The sequence below is a fragment of the Molossus molossus genome, unplaced genomic scaffold, assembly GCF_014108415.1.
Source record: "Molossus molossus isolate mMolMol1 unplaced genomic scaffold, mMolMol1.p scaffold_m16_p_18, whole genome shotgun sequence".
NCBI classification, from domain to species: domain Eukaryota; kingdom Metazoa; phylum Chordata; class Mammalia; order Chiroptera; family Molossidae; genus Molossus; species Molossus molossus.
This window is the reverse complement of record NW_023425353.1, coordinates 39,835,276-39,854,695: the sequence shown is the minus strand read 5'-3', so window position 1 is coordinate 39,854,695 and position 19,420 is coordinate 39,835,276. Positions and strand designations below refer to the sequence as shown.

Below are 19,420 nucleotides of genomic sequence, written 5' to 3'. Positions count from 1 at the left end.
TCTGTTCTACATGGTATAGCTGAGGTCATTCATAGGCTGTATTCAGCTGGGAGCTTGGCTGGGTCTGGGACATCCAAGATGACTTCTCATATTCCAAGACCTCTCACCGTTCAGCAGTTTAGCCCCAAGCTTGTTAATAGCATGGTGGCTGCTTTTACAAAAAAGAGCATTTCAAAAGGACAAGCTCCAGTGTAAATTCCTTTGTCAAGCCTCCTTTGTCATCACTGTGTCTCGATGGCCAAAACAAGTCTCACAGTCAAGTCCAGAGTCAGTGTGGGAAGGAAGTATACAAGGGTGTAAACACTGAAAGTGTGGTTCATTGGAAGCCATCAACATAACAATCTACCCCAAGAGATCAGGGCAGCAGTGCAGACTGGGTCTCCCCAGTTGTCAATGCTTAGGTAAGAATGCATTATACAATACCTTGTCTATGACTTAGCAGTTCCAAAAATTCAGTGTGACTAGGAATGCATCTAGCCTTGTTCTTTTCTTTGAAATTGCCTTTCATCCACAGACCCTGACAAAGAAATGAGTTTAGGTTGTCATGTTTGTATTTCAAGAACCTGTCTCCTTGGCCACAGATGACTGGACCAGAGTGAACACCTGACCTAGGGGAAATCAAGCCATTCACTGGGCTGGCCCAATCAGACTCTCTTCTATGACTTTGGAGTTGAGATGCTAAAAGATTAACATCTAAATTAGTGAAGAAAGTATCGATTTCCTGCATATTCTAAAATGAACTATATTGTCTAAAATGTGTCCCAAACTCCTGAGAAAAATGACACTGTTAGACCATAGTTGAGAATTTTTAAGGAACAGTGGCAAGTAATGAGGTACTGAAGGGGTGTAGAAAATAAAATAAGTACTATGAACTATTCACTCATAGATATCATATGTCTCTGCTCATCTTCTTTTATTCTAATGATCTGCCAGAGGAGACTATGCCCTCAGTAGCCAACGTGAATAAAAGACATGTGAATGAGAGACACAAGGAGCTGAGCCTGGTGTGGCACCCAGCCAAGATCAGCCAAACCATAGCTGACCAGCAGACCCATGGTCATAAGAATAAATATTTTTATTGTAAGCCGCTGACATTTTGAGGTTGTTTGCTATACGACATTATTATGCCCATAGCTGACTAATACAAGTCTCAGTGTTAAAGGTCCTGTTTGGTCAGTTCTCTGCTCCACTGATCATTCAGGGCCCTAGTCTCCTTCATCTTATAGATACACCAACCCCTGGAGTATGGTCCTCATCTGCATTCTTGGAGCCTGGTCACAGGCTTGTTCAGGTTCCAGCTTTGGGGAGAAAAATAACGCATGGAGAAGCACATAGGAAATATACTAAAAACCATTGATTGTACACTATAGGTGGATTATATCACAGTAAAGCTGTTTTTAAAATGAACAACAGCAACAAAAAAGGAGCACATAGGCAATATTTAAAGGTCAAAACTTGGAAGTTGAGTACCTCATTTCCACTTACATTGAACTGGCAAGAATATAGTCAGATGACCACACCTAGCTGCAAAAGAGTCTGGGAAATGTGGTCTCTAGCCATGTATTCATCTGCTATGGAAGAAGAGGAAAACAGCTTTTGGTGAGCAATTAGTAATTTCCACTTATAAATTGGAGAAAAAAAATGGTTTGAAAATCTATGAAGACTTTCATGAATAGCAAGATAGTATGTCATCATCGTGACATCGTTTCTGAAAACGGTCTAGAAAGTGAAACAAATTTTATAACACTTGCACCGGTAACAATGAGAAAATGTGACAGTCCTGTTTTATCTGTGCTGTTCAACACTCCTCCACCGTGTAGTGTCCAATTCATGCTCGCCCCTCAGGAGGGACAGAGACAACCACAAGACCACTCAGAGGGAGTGAACAGAATGATGAAGACCTCTAAAGCAGATTGTAAGCAGAATGGTTGAGGACCTTGGGAAATTTGGTTTTAAAGAGACTGGGAAACAGAATGGCTGCCTTCATGTGTTTTAAAGTATGCCATGGTAAAAAGAGATAAGGTTTATTCTGCAGTCTCCAGGAATAGATATGTGATAATAAGAGGAAACTACAGACAGATATCTTTATGTTCACTGTAAGTGGATTCCAGCAGAGAAGCCCAAATGATTTACACCTCAGATTCATTTTGGACCAGAAGAGACGGGGAAGATGCTTGCATTTGCTGAGTACCCACAGTGTGCCAGATGCTACTCGGGCACTTCCCATACTCTGTTCCTTCCAACTCTGCAAGTCTATAAATTGATGAGGCTATATCCTATATCCTTCTGAAGTTTTCCGAAAAGGCCACTTTTCTTCACTTGCATTCATTTGTACTAGTTCTTGTCTGAGAGTCTTTCTTACCATGATGTTGTCTCCAAATTATGGAGGCAACTTACTGCCTCTCTATATGATTTTCTTCAAACCCTATTTTTGGGGGACTCCCTGACAATCCTGCAGAGAACATATGTGAGTTAAATTTGTGGGGTAGAAACTCCGAGGGAGAGAGTCCTGGTGATATACCAAGTTGTGGGTTCTGTGGTGGTTGGGGAAGTCAGCCAGGGCAGGGAAAGAAGAAATCCCATCACTTAGTCATTTTCTGATTCCCAGTAGAAACCTGAGATCTTTGAGAGAGGGGTTATAGTCCTGACTAGCATAGCTTTGTGGTGACTCTTATGTCTACTCATTTACCACATGGGGGAGTCTGGAGAACAAGGGTGAATGGGCTGGTCTGGAAGCTCTGTCCGATGCCCAGACACCCGTGTCTTCTGCTCCTCTGGGAACCAGCAGGAAAGATGCCTTTCCCGATACATGAGGAGTTCCTCTTTCCTAACTGGAGTTCACGAGTCCTTTTCTTATTCCTCGTACCTCCTGAGCCAAAGTGTCTGGATCTCCCAGATGTTTTCACTTCCTCCCTTTTAATCCCACACTCATCTCTGTCAGCCCTAATCTCTAACACCGTGGCATTCTACCAGTGGGGATCCCAGGCAGGATGTAGGAAGTGACTTCGAGACAGAGACCTGAAAACTCCAAATGCCCTAAAAGCTTGTGAAAATCTTCAACGTTCTGTGCACACCTACGTTGAGTGGTAAGGACTCTCCACATCTTTCCAGAAGTTGAGAGAGAGAGCTGAGAGAGCGAGGTAGGAATCTGTTAGGACACATAAATACTCCAGTTAAGCGGTGAGAAAGCTGCTCCGAGGACAATTCAAGGCCCTGGGGTCATAAAGCGGTATGAGTGAAGAGGCTGCTCAGAGAACACTCCACCCCCGGCCTTCAGTCTCCTCCTGTGTCTTTTAAAACCCAGTGCCTCGGATTTGGCCAGATGTTAGTGGCGGTTTGCTGTGCCCAGGAGTCACAGACTCTAAAGTGCATTTGAGAGTGTTCTGGTCACGTGACCCTGTGGAATAAAATGCTCACAGTCTGTTTCAACCTTTCCACGACCCGGCCTCCAGCCAGGTTCCTCCCGTTTCCTAATGGAAAGCATGCTTCACCACAGCAAGCGATCATTTTTCCCCAAGACAACAGAATGTAGACTCAAATGGGAAACGTATATATTTTTTCTATTTTCTCTTAAGGCCTTCTCACCTTTTGTCTGCAGCTTCTTTTGTAGTAAGTGCTGTCAAGTTCACTGAGAATGGTTCTAGCTGAGCCTCCCAGAGGAGTGGAACCAAACAAAGTGGGAGTGGATATGATGTTCTTTCTCTCCATTAGGATTATTTTCTTATTCTTGGTTCTAATAAAGTAAAAATTATTGAGTTAAAAGGTGAGCATTGTGAAAGACTTTGAGACACAGTGCCAAACTGCTTCCAGAAAAGTTAGACAAGGATCTAGGCATTAAATTTCTGTACCAGACTGACAAACCTCAGAAGGGGCGGGGTGGGGGGAGGGAAGAGATAAACCACAGAACTTATATGCACATATGCGTAACCAATGGACATAGACAAAAAATACTGGGGACAGGGCGGGGAGTTGGAGGGGATCAGGAGGAGGGTATCAATGGGAGAAAAAGGAGAAACATCTGTAACAAAAATAAAGTAATTAAAAAAATTCCTGTACCCTCACTGCTGCCTCAGACTACTTTTCGTATTATAGTCCCTTAGCCGTGTCTTTTTCTAAAGCTAATGGCTATTGTGTATTCCTAAATTATATCACCAGCCCCCATTCTCAGAGCTTCACCCCTAACTTTGATACTTAGAACTTGGGTTAATCACTCTAGGGACTAGAAGTATTTGAAAGTTCAGTTTAGAAAAATATGTATTTATGATATGTGAAGCTCCCATTCTGGGATCATGCCAGCCTCGTTACACACCCAATATGCTCGCCAAACCCTTGACATGAACTCAACACGTTAACGGGCAACATTTTGTTAGTGAAGGAAATAAAAGAAAGGGTTTCTTCTCTCAGCAAGAAATAAGTATCCCTAGGGAACCTCAGGTTGCCTCCTACAAATAATCTGTGTAAATGTTCCTGTCATAAAGCTCTCGCTTTATGTCTAGCCTCTTGTTGGGGAACAGATGAAAGAAGACAATCAGGAACAAAAAATGAGATCTCCATTAAACTGTCTCTATTAAATTGAGCTATGTAATTAATTTGGGGGCTGATTTGACCACAAGTAATAGAAAACCCAACTCAAAAAATACTTTATGATCTCATACAAGAAGAATTCCAGAATCAGAACAACCACAGGTCAGTTACTAGAATGGTCCATCGACATTTCCGAGAACACTGACTTAATGTTGTGTCCGGCCTTTCCCGACGTGTTGGCAGCGCTGTCACCACACCAGCTCCCCTCGCAGTCCCAAAGGGAACCATGTCTCACTGCCAGAGCCTCAAAACGTCAGTTTCATACATGTTAAGTTTAAGACATCTACTAGACATCCACGTATAGATGTGGGAAAGGCATTTGTGTTTCTGTTTCAAGAGTTTGGGAGAGAGATCTGGTCTGGGTATCTAAGTGTGTGAGTCCCTGGCATACAGGTGTTGTGTAAAGCCATGAGACTGGATGAGATCACCCAGAGAGTGAAAGTAGATGGAAGAAAGGATCAAAGATGGATTTCTAAGGCACCCCACTGTTAAAAGGTGAGAGAGAAATTAGAGGTTCAAAGTAACAAAGGAGCATGAAAAAGAGTAAACAGAGAGATGGGGAAAAGCCAGAAGACTGCAGTGGTCTGGAATCCAAGTATAGGAAGGATACTGAGGAGGAAAAAGTTTTCAACTGCAACCAATGCCGTTGATGAGTCAAGAAAGAAGACTAAGAATGGAGTATTGAATTTAGCAACATGGAGATGATTATTGTCTTTGATAGGCATAGGTTTAGTTTAGTAGTTGGGATAATATCCTGGCTGGAGTGGTTTAAGAGAGAATGGGTAAAGAGGAATTAAATACTATGAGTTTAGAAAAATCTTTCAAATTTTGCTGCAAAGGGAAGCAAAGAAAATATAATTAAAAGAATTCTTTTTAAGGGGAGAACATCTATATGAATGGGAATGATCCATAAGATAGTGAGGTAAAGTCCTTGAATAGAGGGGAATGATTGGGAATTCTTATACAAACAGAGATATTTCTTCTAGAGGAGCACAGGTAATCCATCTATATTATTGGGTGGGAAGGCAGATGCTGGTAAGTGGGTAAATAGATGTAGTGATGGGAGTTCATGGAAATTCTTTTCTGATTGGTCAAGTTGGGAACAAAGTCATCAGCGAAGGTGAAGATGGAGGGGGGTAGAATTAGAAGTTTGAGGAGCAAGAAAAAGATGTGAATTGTTGTGTACAAAAGTAAATGGACTCGAAAATATAGTGTGACAGTCATCAACAATAAAGGCATAATTGAAGTTCATGGCTATAAAATGGGGAAAATGAAAGTACTACAGCTGGCTGTTGTGAAGATTAAATGAGTCAATCTATCTAAGTAATCAGAATACTTGTAAAGATGTAATACTATGGAAGTCTTAACCATTATTATTAGCAGTAGAAAGGGATAGATGTGTTAATTCAGCAGAATTTAGACAGTGGGTGAGATTCCAGCTGAGTTATATTACTTATCATCAGATGGAAGTCTAATAGTAAATATAGTTAATAGTGAACAGAATAAATAGCAGTAAAAGTAGGATGAGGTAACTTTGAACATTCAACATCTACTTAATGGCTGCCCTTAATTAATCTGAGTGTTAGAGGTCAGGTTAGCAGTTAGTCTTGTGGGATAGTGAATGGAAAAGGGGGTGAGTGGGGCTTCTGAAATGCTGGCAATAATTCTGTTTCTTGATCTGGAGCTGGTTACATAGACGTGTAAAAAGTCATCAAGCTGTACACTTAAGATGTGTACACTTTTCTATTGTACATTATACTTTAATAAAAAGTTTTAAGCACATAACATTTAATTAAAATAAATTAATTAATTTAATTTAAAATTTTAAATGAGTATAGAAACAGAGAGATGAATGTTGCTAATGTCAGTAGCCTTCCTTTGAAAATGAGACACTTGATCCTTATTTAAATTTTCCTTTTTTGGACTCAAGCTATCTTGAATGGGTTTCTTCAGCCTGGGCGATCAATTACCGATCTCAAACCCCCTCTACTGGATGGCAGCCTCCGCAATGACAGTTTTGGGGCCCCAACCTCTCCCTTTCCTTTCCCCTGGCCCTGGCCCATCTCTAAAAGGGGGTATGGATCTGTTCTCTGCAAAGCTGAGCAATCTTCAAATTGTCAATCTCCAGTGTCCAATCAAGATCAAACCTCAACTTTCATCCAATTCTGCTAAGAGTCTTGAGGAGAAGATACCCCGAAAGTCTAAATCACTACTGACTTTCTTATCTAACAAGTAACTCCGAAACAGAGGCAGGGTCTAGTCTTGCACACACTGTAGTCCCAATTTGGCCACCAATCTTCTGCCTCTGTAGAGAGGAGGCGTCATCTCTCACCAGCCGAAGATGTGAGATGGGGATGCTGCTGGCCGGATCACCAGCAAGCACAGTCCCAGGACTCACAGGCTGAGGTGTCTCAGTCAGCCCAGACAATCCGGGCTCTGGTTAAAGCTGCGCTTCAGACGTTTGGTGATTTATCCTCCCCACCCCCCAGCTCAGTTCCTTAGATGGTTTTGTGAGAAAATACAAGCCATCTCAGAGTCCGATTTTCCCCACATCCAGCCCATGAAGCAGAGGTGACAGAGCAATGAGGCACTTGCAGCCAAGTAGAGATCAGAACCTTGGCACTGAGCCCTCACCCTCTCCAGATGGCTCAGCTGCCCAAATCCAATCCAAACTCAGACAACTGAAGTAGCACCTTCTCTAGACAGACTCGGATTGAATCCAACCTCATCCAATACAATAAATAATCACTGTGAAGCCATAGCTCTGGAAATCTGACTCTTGATGTGTTCTTTCTGAATGTTGAGTGACTATTTACCCTCTGACCTTTCTTCTTGGATGGAACAGATGACTTCACTTGCCTCCAACCACAATGACTAAGACTCAAAGACTGTGTTTGCTTCAGTAGCATCATTATGCCTCTATGCAGACCATGTCTCCAGATTCTTTGTGCTGTCTAGAAGAGGCAGGGAGACCTGGAGCTTGGGCGCTTCTGAAAAGTTCAGTTAATGTCATGGCAGAGTGAGAACTTTATCCATTCACTCAGCAAATGTTTATTGAGCACTTAGTCTGTGCCATGAACCATCCTATGTACTGAGAATGTATCATGAACAAAGTAAACAAAGTCCCTTCTCTCATAGAGTTTACATTCTAGAGAGAGGGAGATAGATAGTGAACAAGTAAACAGTGAACTTAAAAAAAAATTTTTTTTTCCTTTATTGATTTTAGAGAGAGAAGGAGAGGGATAGAGAGATAGAAACATCGATTAGACGCCTCCTGCATGCCCCGCACTGGGGATTAGGCCCACAACCTGGGCATGTGTCCTAACGGAATTGAACTGGTGACCTCTTGGTGCATGGTCAGTGCTCAACTACTGAGCCACACCTGCCAGATAAAACAGATAACTTTTTAAAGATAATTTCAGATAATGATAAGAGCCCTAAATAAAAATGAAACAGTGTGATAAGAGAGTGGCTAGATGGGAGTGAGCTTCTGTGGTGGGATGGTAGGAGGAACGTCATATTTAAGCTCAGACTTGAGTAATGAGAAGGTGCCTCTAGGCAAGGACCTGGCGGAGGGTTTTCCAGGGGTAAGGAACAGCAAGCTCAAAGGCTTGAAGGCAGGGACAAGCTTGGCATGTTCAGGAACCAAAAGAAGCTCAGTATGCTATTATCCGACTTTTTTGATTTCACACCATGTCAGATGCTTTTCATGCGGCTACCCAGTTGTCAAATTTCTGTCTGCAAAGCAGATCTTATTGGTTTTACAGAGATAGAGAAATGGGGAAACAGAAAGTAGAGAGACAGGAAGATACATTCTTATTGGTTTTGTTTCTCTAATACAGCAAGTAAAGGGTTGGTGCCCGGCACAGCAGGGAGACTTTGGGACCTTCCTCTGCCAGCATGGCAGAGTCACTGTGATTAGTTAGTGCCAGTGATCCCTCAGAAATTAAGCACATGGGCTCCCCGGCGATGTGGGCCTCCCACTGCACCAGGCCACAGCATCCTGGGACGGCATGGAGCGGAGTCACCATTCTGACCTTCCCCCACATTGTGCCAGGTCAGTCCATCCTGCTCCAAGACGAGGCTGCCTTTTTTGCCAGCCCAACATCAGTGCCTCTTGTCGGGCCGGAGCCAAATGCTTTAATAAGTCATTGCCATCTGTGAGTGAAATCTACCAAGGGGGAAATGAGGCCCTGGAGAGAGGGTGGAGTGTTGTTACTATGAAAAGCATATTCCATAGGTGTTTGGCTTGTTATAGATTTGTGTTCAAGATCCAGATCCCAGCACCTATAAAAGCCTGTGCCAAGAACCCACATGAAAGGAAAGCTGAATTGTGTCTTCCTTCTTCCTGGGCCCATCACACACAAGCTTACGTGGGAAGAAACTGCATGGTCTTTTCCACTCTTATATATTTTTCAGTATAATCAGATGTAGGAGAAAAAGGTATTTAGTCAAATAATGAAGTCAGTTTATCACAGAAACTTCTGGGAGTGGAAAGGACTCAGACAAATCTGAGGGGAGCAGACAAACTCTCAGTTCTTAGAGAGATGTAGCTCTAACCTTCCTTCCCCTGAGGCCTATCTTCAAACATAAAGTGATCAGAGTTTTTCTAGGACCCCTGCCCACTCCCCATCAACCAAGTGTGGGCCCGTGGTCAGCAGGGTTTAGGGATCAGGGCTTGGACAATATGAGACCTCCAACCTGGCTACTCATAACAGACTGTGGTCTGTGTTCCGAAGCAAAACAATCTCAGCATTGGGACTTTTAAAAAATCATCAGTTCCTATCTGTTAATATGAGTTCAGCTACAGTCCCGAGGCCTCTGATTCCAGACGTTCCATGTAAGAGATGTGTAAAAAGAGTGAATGTGTGTGTCTGTGTATGTGCTGGGATTGATGAGAGAGGAAGGATGGGAAACACAGAACATCAAATTGAAGCAGCATTTGAGACAGATGGAGGAAGGGCAGATGAGGAAATTTTCTTTCTTGGCTTAACTGAGGCAGTGGATCAGAGCTGGGCTTTAGCTCTGGAAGACGACTGTGCAGGGGGACCCCTGGGGAGCGCTGGGTGTTCCTCAGAGAGCTATGGCAACCCGCCCCAGCACGAGAGGCCAAGTCCCAGAGCCTCCCGGGTTGGACACTCTCTGTCCCCTTTCATATCTAGGTTAAACAAAATGACCAGCGACTAGTACCTGGCATTCCTTGACAAGCTGGTGAAGTATTGCTTTTTAGCCTTTCAATGTTTCACTTTACCTTTCTGATAGAATTCTGCACTCAGAGGAGGACCCAAGAAATCCTGTTGGTGGCAAGATGTTGAGCAAATTCCAGATCCAGGGCTCTTGGCTGGCAGGTGAAGGCCATCGGGTTCCGGGGGCCCCCCAGAGGGGAGCAGACTCCTGGGGATCCCCACAGACCAAGATCACCAAACTGGGGACAAAGGTAGCATAGGCTCCTGTCTCACCGGATGTTGGCCTAGGATGCACTGCCATGGTGATGGGAAGAGCGGGAAACGAGATGGGAGAAGGGATTCGTTGGCTTAAAGAAGCTTTCAGCTGAGCTTGTGACACCTCCTTGGCACAGTAAAATGTCAAAAAGTCATTCATGTTTCCAAGGTTCTCAATAAGCCAGCCTGATCGCTGACCTGCTCAAAGGACTTTTCCAATACCCATAATGTAAATATGAAGGAATATTATCTCCCCCTCTGAGCAGAGGGTGAACTGTGTGTGGCAGCTTGTATCTTTCAAAAAAAGCCGCAACATCCCTCATTGTGCATGTTCTTCTATGGTTTTCTTTATTGAATTTAGTGGGTGTTGATTAATAAAATTATATAAATTTCAGGTGTACAATGTTATAATACGTCATCTGGTATTGTGTGTTCACCACCCCAAGTCAAGCCTCCTTCCATCACCATTTATTCCTCCTTTCCCCTCTTCTACCTTCTCCCAACCCCCTTCCATCTGGTAAACACCATGCTGTTGTCTGTGTCTCTGAGTATGTCTGTTTTTTGTTTGTTTAATCCTTTCATCTTTTTCCCCCAGCCCTCCAAGCCCTTTCCCCTCTGATAGCTATCAGTCTGTTCTCTGTGTCCATGAGTCTGTTCCTGTTTTGTCAGTGTATTTTGTTCATTCGATTCTACGTATAAGTGACATCATATGGTACTTGTCTTTCTCTGACTGGCTTATTTAACTTGGCATAGTAACCTCCAGGTCCATCCATGCTGTCACAAAAGGTAAGATTTCCTTCTTTTTTTACATCCAAGTAGTATGCCATTGTGTAAATATACCACAACCTTTTTATCCACTCATCTACTGATGGGCACTTGGGCTGCTTCCAAATCTTGGCTGTTTTTGCCAAACAACAAGCTCATGCACTCCTAGGAACATGAGATGGTTATTTTACCCCTCCAGACTTCTCGGCCCCTGCCTTTCCCCAGCCCCACTCAGCCACGGTAAGTAGGGCCAAGGCCCTCCCATGTTGAGTCACAACAACGAGGACCAGGGTGTGACAGCTTCACAAGGATCTCCAGGTGAGCCCAGGCCATCTTGCTGCCCGCTGCCTGGGCTTCGTGTGAGTCCTCAGGATCTCAGAGCCACTCAGCCTGCTTCCCCCTCTGGGCTTCCTCCCCCGCCTCAGCCCTCGGTCTCTGCTCCAGCTCCCCCTGATCCCACCCCATCTGCCTAGGCCTTTCCAGCTCCTCCCCTCCCCTTCCCTCTCCCCTCGCTGGAATGCAGATGTGGTGGTGTGCCACCCCCTAGGGCTAGAATGAACCAAAAATAAGCAAGAAAAATGGAAAGCCCTGAATGTGTCATGATAATGAGGGCACATTTAAAAGATGCCCTTTTAAATGGGAGGACACATAGGGTTTCCCCCACAGGGCAGCTTTGAATATAAATTACTTTCAGTCCCCAGCAAGGCATGCCTTTGTTCAAGATGGGTCAGTTTTCAGGGTGGCCCATGGCAAGGTCTGTGCAGCTAAAGGGTGAGCTGTCTTGGGGAGCCAAATGGACAGCCAGAGCATCTGGAGATATGCCTTGGGTAATGGACACACTGTGACAAGGCACTGACATGCCACATCCACCCCCTAGAACTGTGGATAATTCCGAACAAATTGACTACTCTGGGGAGAGGAACACAAGTTCATCTGAAGGGTGGTGATCAGGGCACAGCTGGCAAAAACAGCCACTTGACTTTATGGCTTAGCTGTTTCAGCTGGTTTAAGTTTTGTGTTGTTGTTTGTTTTTTTTCCCTTGGCAATAGACAATTAACCCCTTCCTAGAATGTTCTGGGAAATGAATATATTATAGACCCCATTGAGCATTCAGCTCAGATTCAGTCTGTTGGCTACATGCTTCCTAACAACAAATAAGAATCTCCAACAGGTAGTGGTATTTGTGTAAACAGTTTATGTAAAATTCATTGATTCATCCAACACCCTTTTATGGAGTTTTTCCCAGGTATAAGGTTTGGTTACTTTCTTTGAAGAACTTATTGTACTTGGCTTTATCATTATCAAGTGTGAAAAGGTAGGAAGACAATAAGCTGAAGACCTCAGACCTTGCCCTGGATCTGCAGAGATTCAAACTCTTGGCACTTCAGTTTCCTCTTCCAGAAAGAGGACATAGAATTATCTGCCTCCTAGGGATGTTGGGAGGACCATATGGAAAATATAGATGAAAGACCTTTAAAAAGCATAAGATGCTAAAGACTAGTAAAATATCATCAGTACTAGTTTCCCTTTCCTTGTATGCTCTCTTCTTCTATACATGAACTCAAAGTGTGCAAATTCACAGTTTGCTGTGAAATTACAGATTATCAGACCTAGAAGCGTGTCATCTTAGTCCAGCTCCCTGTTTATGTTTTCATCCCTGAACCAAGCTATGAATAGACCAAGAGAACTCCAGCTAAATGAGTCCCAGATTTAGCAGGCTTTGACAGTGCGTGTGTGTGTGCGCGCACACACACACGTGAACAAGTACTCCTGAATGCCAGGCATAATAACTCACTGGGGTCCCTCTAATTAATGACATTTTAAAACTTGATGGACTTGGCAAATATCCCTCCGATACATTCAATCAAGGATCCTGCCTACTGCATTCATTTCTCTATAATTTTTCCTGTAGATGCTCAATAACAAGCTGGTGTAGATGCCGCTCAGGATGTTAAGCTGGGCCTGAGGGCTCCTTCTGGGCCCAGTTTTTAGGTCCTTGTGTATTTACTGCATTGGGGGTTCCTATGACTTTACCCAGTTTCTTTCCCACGAGTGCTCTTGATGATAGTTGGCCACGGTTCCTAGTCCCACTCAAAGCTGTCTGCCTTAGAACACCAGCTGCCCCCTGGAACGTCCAACATGGGTCCTTTGACTTCAGGTCAGAATACCTAAAAGAAAGGATCCCTGCCTCAAAAGAAATGTATCAGTTCTAGAGACAAGGGAGAAGAATCATAAAATCATGAAAATTTGTTTGGGATCCTGACTCCAATTTCTCCACAGCTGCTGCTGCTTCTCGCTAGGGAAGAGTGTTTTGGAAAAATGAACTTGAGCGGGAACTTGAGAGGGGAATAGTGGCGCCTGACTATAATTAATCAGATCAGATCATTGCCACCAGCTCGTTCTCTGGAACACCAGCACCACTTCTGGTTAGCAACGTGGCCGACCAGACTGACCTCTTTGATGGATATCGAGAGAAAGTCATGCCCTGGATGAGGCAACTTCAACACAGTTGCAAATTCAACACTTCCAGCTTCTTCACTGTGCTCATTCTGATGGCGTGAGCCTCCAAGGTACAGAGACCAAGGAAGCAATCGTGTGTTGAAGTCCATAACAAGTGCACATTTGAATAAGTGCCCCTTTGGTTAGTTTCAGTTAAACTAACCAAAGGTGAGTTCAAGATAGGATGTTTTCTACCAGCTTTGGCAACCAAAGGATTATAAATGGAAATTATGTTTCTAAATAAATGACTTTTTACTGGCAAAGATAATAGCACTCTTTCCCCTTCACCTCCGAAAGTTATCTCCATTTTACAGACCATCTCCTAGATCAACTACCACCCCCAGACCACTCTCGCGATTCTCTCTGGGGAAGCACTGACCCATGCCGATTTCCTATGCCACCTTTCCACTGGGCCCCTCGGAGTTCACATTCTGTCATCACTGAGGCTTCTACAGCCTTGCCCTCTTCCCTGAACTTTCTCTTTAACCTCTCGCCCTAACTCTGGAACCTGGCTCTGCCCTAAAAACACCACCTCTCCTTCAGCCCCACCAAGTGAAGTCTGTTCTGTTCTCCCACAATTATCCTCCTTGCTTCCCTTGACCATGTCCAAGCTGTTTTTCATCCTTCTACCTGCAAAAACCCCAGCTCCTCTGAAGTTCAAACTTCCAAACTAGACCACCTCAACCCTCCTCTGGTCTGTCATCTAACAATTCCTCTTAATGATGGAAGTTTCTAGTACCTGGCTAACCCTTTCTCTTCATCCTGGAGACTTTCTAGTGCTCTTCTATCACTAGCTCTTTGAATGTCTACAGAAAAGAGAATACAGAGGTGAGTGCAGTAGTGTAACCCTTCTTGGCAATTTCAACACATATACAAATAACTCATCCAACTCTTGGCATCTCTATTCTGACTTCTTCACTTCCATTTATCTTTTCCTCCAAGGCCCCTCTCTCCCAGAGTCATTCTCCTGACCTTGTCACCACCTATAAAAGTACCACCTCAGAAACCTTTCTGGTCACGTACCTACTCACAGACATCCCATTTCAAGCCACCAACCCTGCTTCTGTATGGAGATTTTCAGTCCAGAAGCCACTGTGTTCTTACCCATTAACCCCTCTGGTCACTACCTTCCTCTTTTCCTGAATTACATTCTGTAATCCATCATTAGAGTCACTGACTGGCAACTTCCCTGTTCCCTTACCCCTCTTCCCTCCCCTGTGCTCACCTGATTAAACCCCAACTCAGGTGAAATCCACTCATCCCCCTACTCCAATGCCTTTACCTAAATAGCAGGCTCCTGCTGGTACAAAACATCCAACTGTGCCAACAGTTCTCACACTAAATTCCTGAAGACCACAGACTTAGTGGGCCCTCCCCAGACAGCCCCCTACACGGCCAAGGATGCCCCACCCTCTTGAATGCAACCATCACACCCCCTCCTCTTGCTTCATTCTGATATCTTGTCTGACATTTTACTGAGAAAATAGAAGCCATCAGTCACTCTCCATCTTCCTACCACCAAATCTCCCAATTCACCCGTCTGTCCCCAAACCCTTGCTTTCCCTCCCACTAAAGTGGATGAAGTATTTCTACTTCCAGTTAGAGCCAACATCTCCCTCTCACCTCCTCAAGGTTGTCACCACTGCACTTATTTCTCCTAACTCAGAGGATGACCTCAAAGCCACATGCTCATACCCAAGTGTCTCCCAGAAGAACCTCACTGCACCCTGTCTTGGGCAAGGCCAGGACTAGGGAGCCAGAGAGGCACCAAGGGCACCTGTGAGTGTGCCCCTAAACGTCAAGCCCTCAGTGCCTCTCCTGCCAGCCCTGGTCCTGTCTCTGTGTCCTTCTAAGACATTCTCTGGTCTTTTTTCATGTCTTTTCCCCAGACGATGACAAACTTTCGTGTCTTCTATAACATCCATCACAACTATAATTAAATAATTGTGTAATCATGTGTTTGATGTCCATCTCCCCTACTAGAATATAAGCTTCTCGAGGGCAGGGAGCAGATCTACCACGTTCACTACTATAACACCTCTCTGTTCCTCAGTTTCCCTATCTGTAGAGTGGAGATAATTATGCACCCAATAAATGTCATATTTTATAACTACCCTAGCATCTAGCAATTTCCCAGCACATAAAAAGTACTTCATCAAAAATTGTTGAATAAATAAAGGGAAGAATAATTCCAGGTCTGATGGATGGATGGAGATTCAACAGAGCTGAGAACTTTTCTGAATGTAGTAAAATATTGGAAGGTGATAGTCAAGTGACCTAAGGATACAAATCTTCCCCTTCTTGGTGGCTGGTGAAATGTACTCCACATCTTCCTCTCCCTCTCCCATATTTGTGGGTACCTTCATTGTGGTGCCTATTATCAACCGAGTTCCAACTTCCCAGCCCAAGGGGAGCCATGCTGTGAAATCTTTGGCAAAACAAAACCATTAGTGTAGCTTTCCACTGGCACAGTGGGAAAGACTTACCAAAGCTCTTTAGGGAAAATGAAAGGCCTGGAGACTGTTCTGCATGTTGCTACAACACAGTGGTTACTAAGAAACAACCCCACCCCCTCTCTACCCTTCAGACCTTCAGGCTCCTCCCAGGGCCAGCACCACTCGTTGTTTTTTTTTTAACAGATCCTGCCTCAGGTTTATTTGTACAAATAGCACAGGACACCAGCTCCATGGAGACAGCAGCCCAGGAGTCACACGGTCCTTCCATTCTCACATCAGCAGACAAACACCTCTACTGTGGAGCCTTTGTGGGCGCTTGGGCACCTTTGGGAGTCTGAGCCTGAGCCCGAGCCTGAGCTGGACCTGCAGACACAGCCTGGGGCTTGGTTTGAGCCTTGGCCTTGGCCTTTGGCCAGCAGACCCTGAGACCCTTGGCGCTGCGGTCACTAGCACGTTTCCCTAGCTTGGGGTGAGCACTGTAGGCAAGCTGACTGAGTTTGCAGCTGCCACACTTTGGGATCCTGGGCTTGACCTCCTTGGACTGTATGAGAGCCTTAACAACCTTGGCACGTGTGCTCATGGCCTTGGCGTGGTCGCCCTGCATCTTCTTCAGACCCTTCTTGTTGTGCTTCTTGGAAAAGCACATGTTTCTCAGGAACTTGGGGTCTGTACCCTTATGACATTAGTATCTTTGTGATCAGGGTTTCTTGCTACCATTTCTGTGCCGTTTTGGGGACTGGTTGTGCATGGTGTGCTTCTGGGACTTGGCCACATCCGCACTGAAGCCCACGGTTCCCAAAGAGTCTGGGACGAAGTAGCACCACTTTCTTGAATAGCCCCATGTGTCTCTCTACCTCCAGTCTCCTTCCTTTACTTGGAGAGGAAGAAAGATAAACCAAGTTCTCGTGGGTCAGTGAACACCAAGGAGGCCCCGCAGAAAACCTCCAAGGCTCCTGTTCCTCATGGCCGTTGCCTCTCAGAGCCAGTCTCTCCTTGCACCCCCCTCTCCATTTTCCTCCTCCGGTTCAGACCCATTTGCAAGCACAGCTGCCAGAAACTGCCAAGACACAGGCTTTGCTTTGGCCCCACAGGACTGTCATGGATTCCGGGGCATTTGGCAGGAGAGGAGTAAGAGCTACAACTTATTCATAGTACCAAGAACCAAGTGGCGCTTGGAGGCAACTCCTTGGTCTCTGGCTGTGCTTTTCACTTCAGTCTGGCCGCCTGGACTATGAGGCCTGAAGGAGGGGTATCGGCACTGATGTCAGATCCCAAGGCTGCATCTGCAAGAGCTGTTTTCTTGTGCTGCTTCCCCTAGCCCACTGTTTCTCTTTCAAGCTCCCTCCTCCTTTCCTGCACATGATCATTGCAACTCTCTTCAGGTAGCCCTTGGGGTCAAGCTGTCTAATATTTGGTTCTACCCAAAGGTGCTATGGCCTTCCCTGTTCCCCTCTCTTGAAGTATGGCCCTGACCCAGATGGCTGCTGATATGGGAGTGGGAAAAGCCCTGTGTATCCCGGCTTTCTAAAACTGTCCCATTGTCTCTCTTGTTCCACCCATCAGTCTTGGCTTCAAGGTGACCTTGCTGCAGACGATCAGCCTTGGCAGACGCCTCCTTTCCTCGGCTCTCTGAGGAAGAACCCATGGCTTTGTTATGAAAGGAAGTTCTTTTAGCCAAACATGTTCCAAATAGAAAGCTCTTTAAATATTTGTTTTAAAATAGGAATTAATAGAAAAACATAGACTCCTTCCAAATCAGCCTTTCTTTTTTATTATTATTCTGAAAGGTCCCTCCTGATCAAAAGGAGTAAGAACTTTTCATTGGGAGCAATTCCTAAATGACTTGATTTCCAGTCACAGAAGTATCTTTGTTGGTTTGTTTCTTTTGTCAGAAATTCAATGTTTACTTTAACTAGACCTTGACAACTCTTATTAATAGGGGTGTTTCTTGTCTTTCTGTCTTTTACAAGGGGTCCCTGCTGGTCTGCTGAACTTTTGGGCAGAAAAAATCGATTACTGCTCCAAGCACCCTGGCTGGGTTGCACACATCTGTGTTGAGTGTTTCATTCTGTGATGGAGTGAACTGCAACAATGAGCGGAGGCACAGTAGGATGTGTAGTGCCCCCTCTTAGCTGTGTGATCTCAGACCAGTTACTGCTCCTCTCTGAGCCACAGTGTCCTCCTCTTTACCACGAGGATAATACTGCCTTCCTTCTACATTACTGCTAAGAATCACATTGAGATCATTTATGTGAAACACGTCCCATGGTGTCTGACACATAGTAAATGATCGGTGAATGGGAGTTACAACTAAAGATTCAGGAAAGGTGGCCTGCATACAGGTTCCATCTGGGGGTGTGGAGGAAGTATGGGGGAGGGACTGTTTGCCACTTGGGGCAGCAGACTCCTTACTGCCTGATTGTCCATTAGGTCCATCCTGCTCAGCCCTCCTATCTCAAATATCTGAAGAGGTTCATTTACTAGGGACTTTATTAGGACAAACATAGCTCTGATGAGGGATGTCTGAACTCATAAGATAGAATGGAAACTGAACAGAATTTATTGTAGTAACTGAAAAGTGAGTGAACCAAAAATTGTAGTTAACTAAAAATGGGTAGTAGGGTGGCCCCCAGGGATGGTTTCCCTTCTTCTTCAGTAAAAGAAGCTGTCAAGTCACAGTTGAGCATATCTTCAGGGCCTCTCCTTGTTATGAAGATGTATGCCAGGGATGCCCCTGCCACAGGAAAAAACATCTTTTATTTGATTAAGGAAGCTGCTGCTCTTCTGTCATACAAAGGTCTAAGGAAGAGTCACACCATCAAGAATCCCAGGGTCCCCTGGGAGAAAAAGGACTGATTGTATCTCACCAACATCCACCATGGCCAACATTAGCACCAGCCATCACCACCACCAATACTCCCATTTCTACCACCATCATCACACCACCAACCAAAATCACCACCACCTCCACCTCCACCACCATCACCACCTTCACTTCTATCACATATCCTACCACCACTACCACCAAAGTATCACACCCTACCCCAGTCATCATAACCACCATCAGCACTACCACATCGCCAATCATCACCACCCCTGCCTCCACCACCACCATCACCAGCACTCCATCTCATAAAATTCAGGTCTTTAAGTTTGAAAGAGGGGATCTTGGCCTAAGCACCTTGGCCCCAAACCCTAAAATAAAGGAGCAAGTGAGAGAAACAGAAACAGAGACAGAAAGACAGGTAGAGAGAGAGAGCTGTAGACTTGACTTTGACCCTAAGAGGGGAGAGAGAAAGGAAAATGGTAGTTTTATCATTTTGAGACCATGAGTCTTAGGATCTACTTATACCCTGGTAATGAGAAGTGTATGTGTGTGGAAACCAACCACTGGTCTTTGGAAGCTCAGACCCTTTAAGGCTTGGGGAGCCCTTTTGACAGAGACAAGGGAGTGTTCCTTCTTTAAAGGACAGCTGGGTCCATCAATCTTAAGCCAATACGCTAATTAGGCAAACAGACTCCAAAAACAGTTCCAACTCCACCCTCTTGGGACAGTCTGTCACCAAAGGCAATGGCAGGATGAGATAATCCAGTAGGCAAATGGCCCCAGTGAGGGCGAGCTTTGCAGGTGGTTAGACAAAAAGCCTTGGCTCTCTGATATTCCCAGCAAATGGA

The 19,420-nt window shown here is 44.8% G+C and overlaps 1 protein-coding gene across 1 annotated transcript; it reads right to left on the bottom strand.

Annotated features, from left to right (window-relative positions):
• Positions 1 to 16,037: 16,037 nt before the first annotated feature.
• On the bottom strand, positions 16,038 to 18,860 carry LOC118633560 (60S ribosomal protein L29-like). The gene is given in 2 exon segments (XM_036267471.1): positions 16,038 to 16,549; positions 18,617 to 18,860. Coding segments are annotated over 2 exon segments (756 nt in total).
• Positions 18,861 to 19,420: the final 560 nt, after the last annotated feature.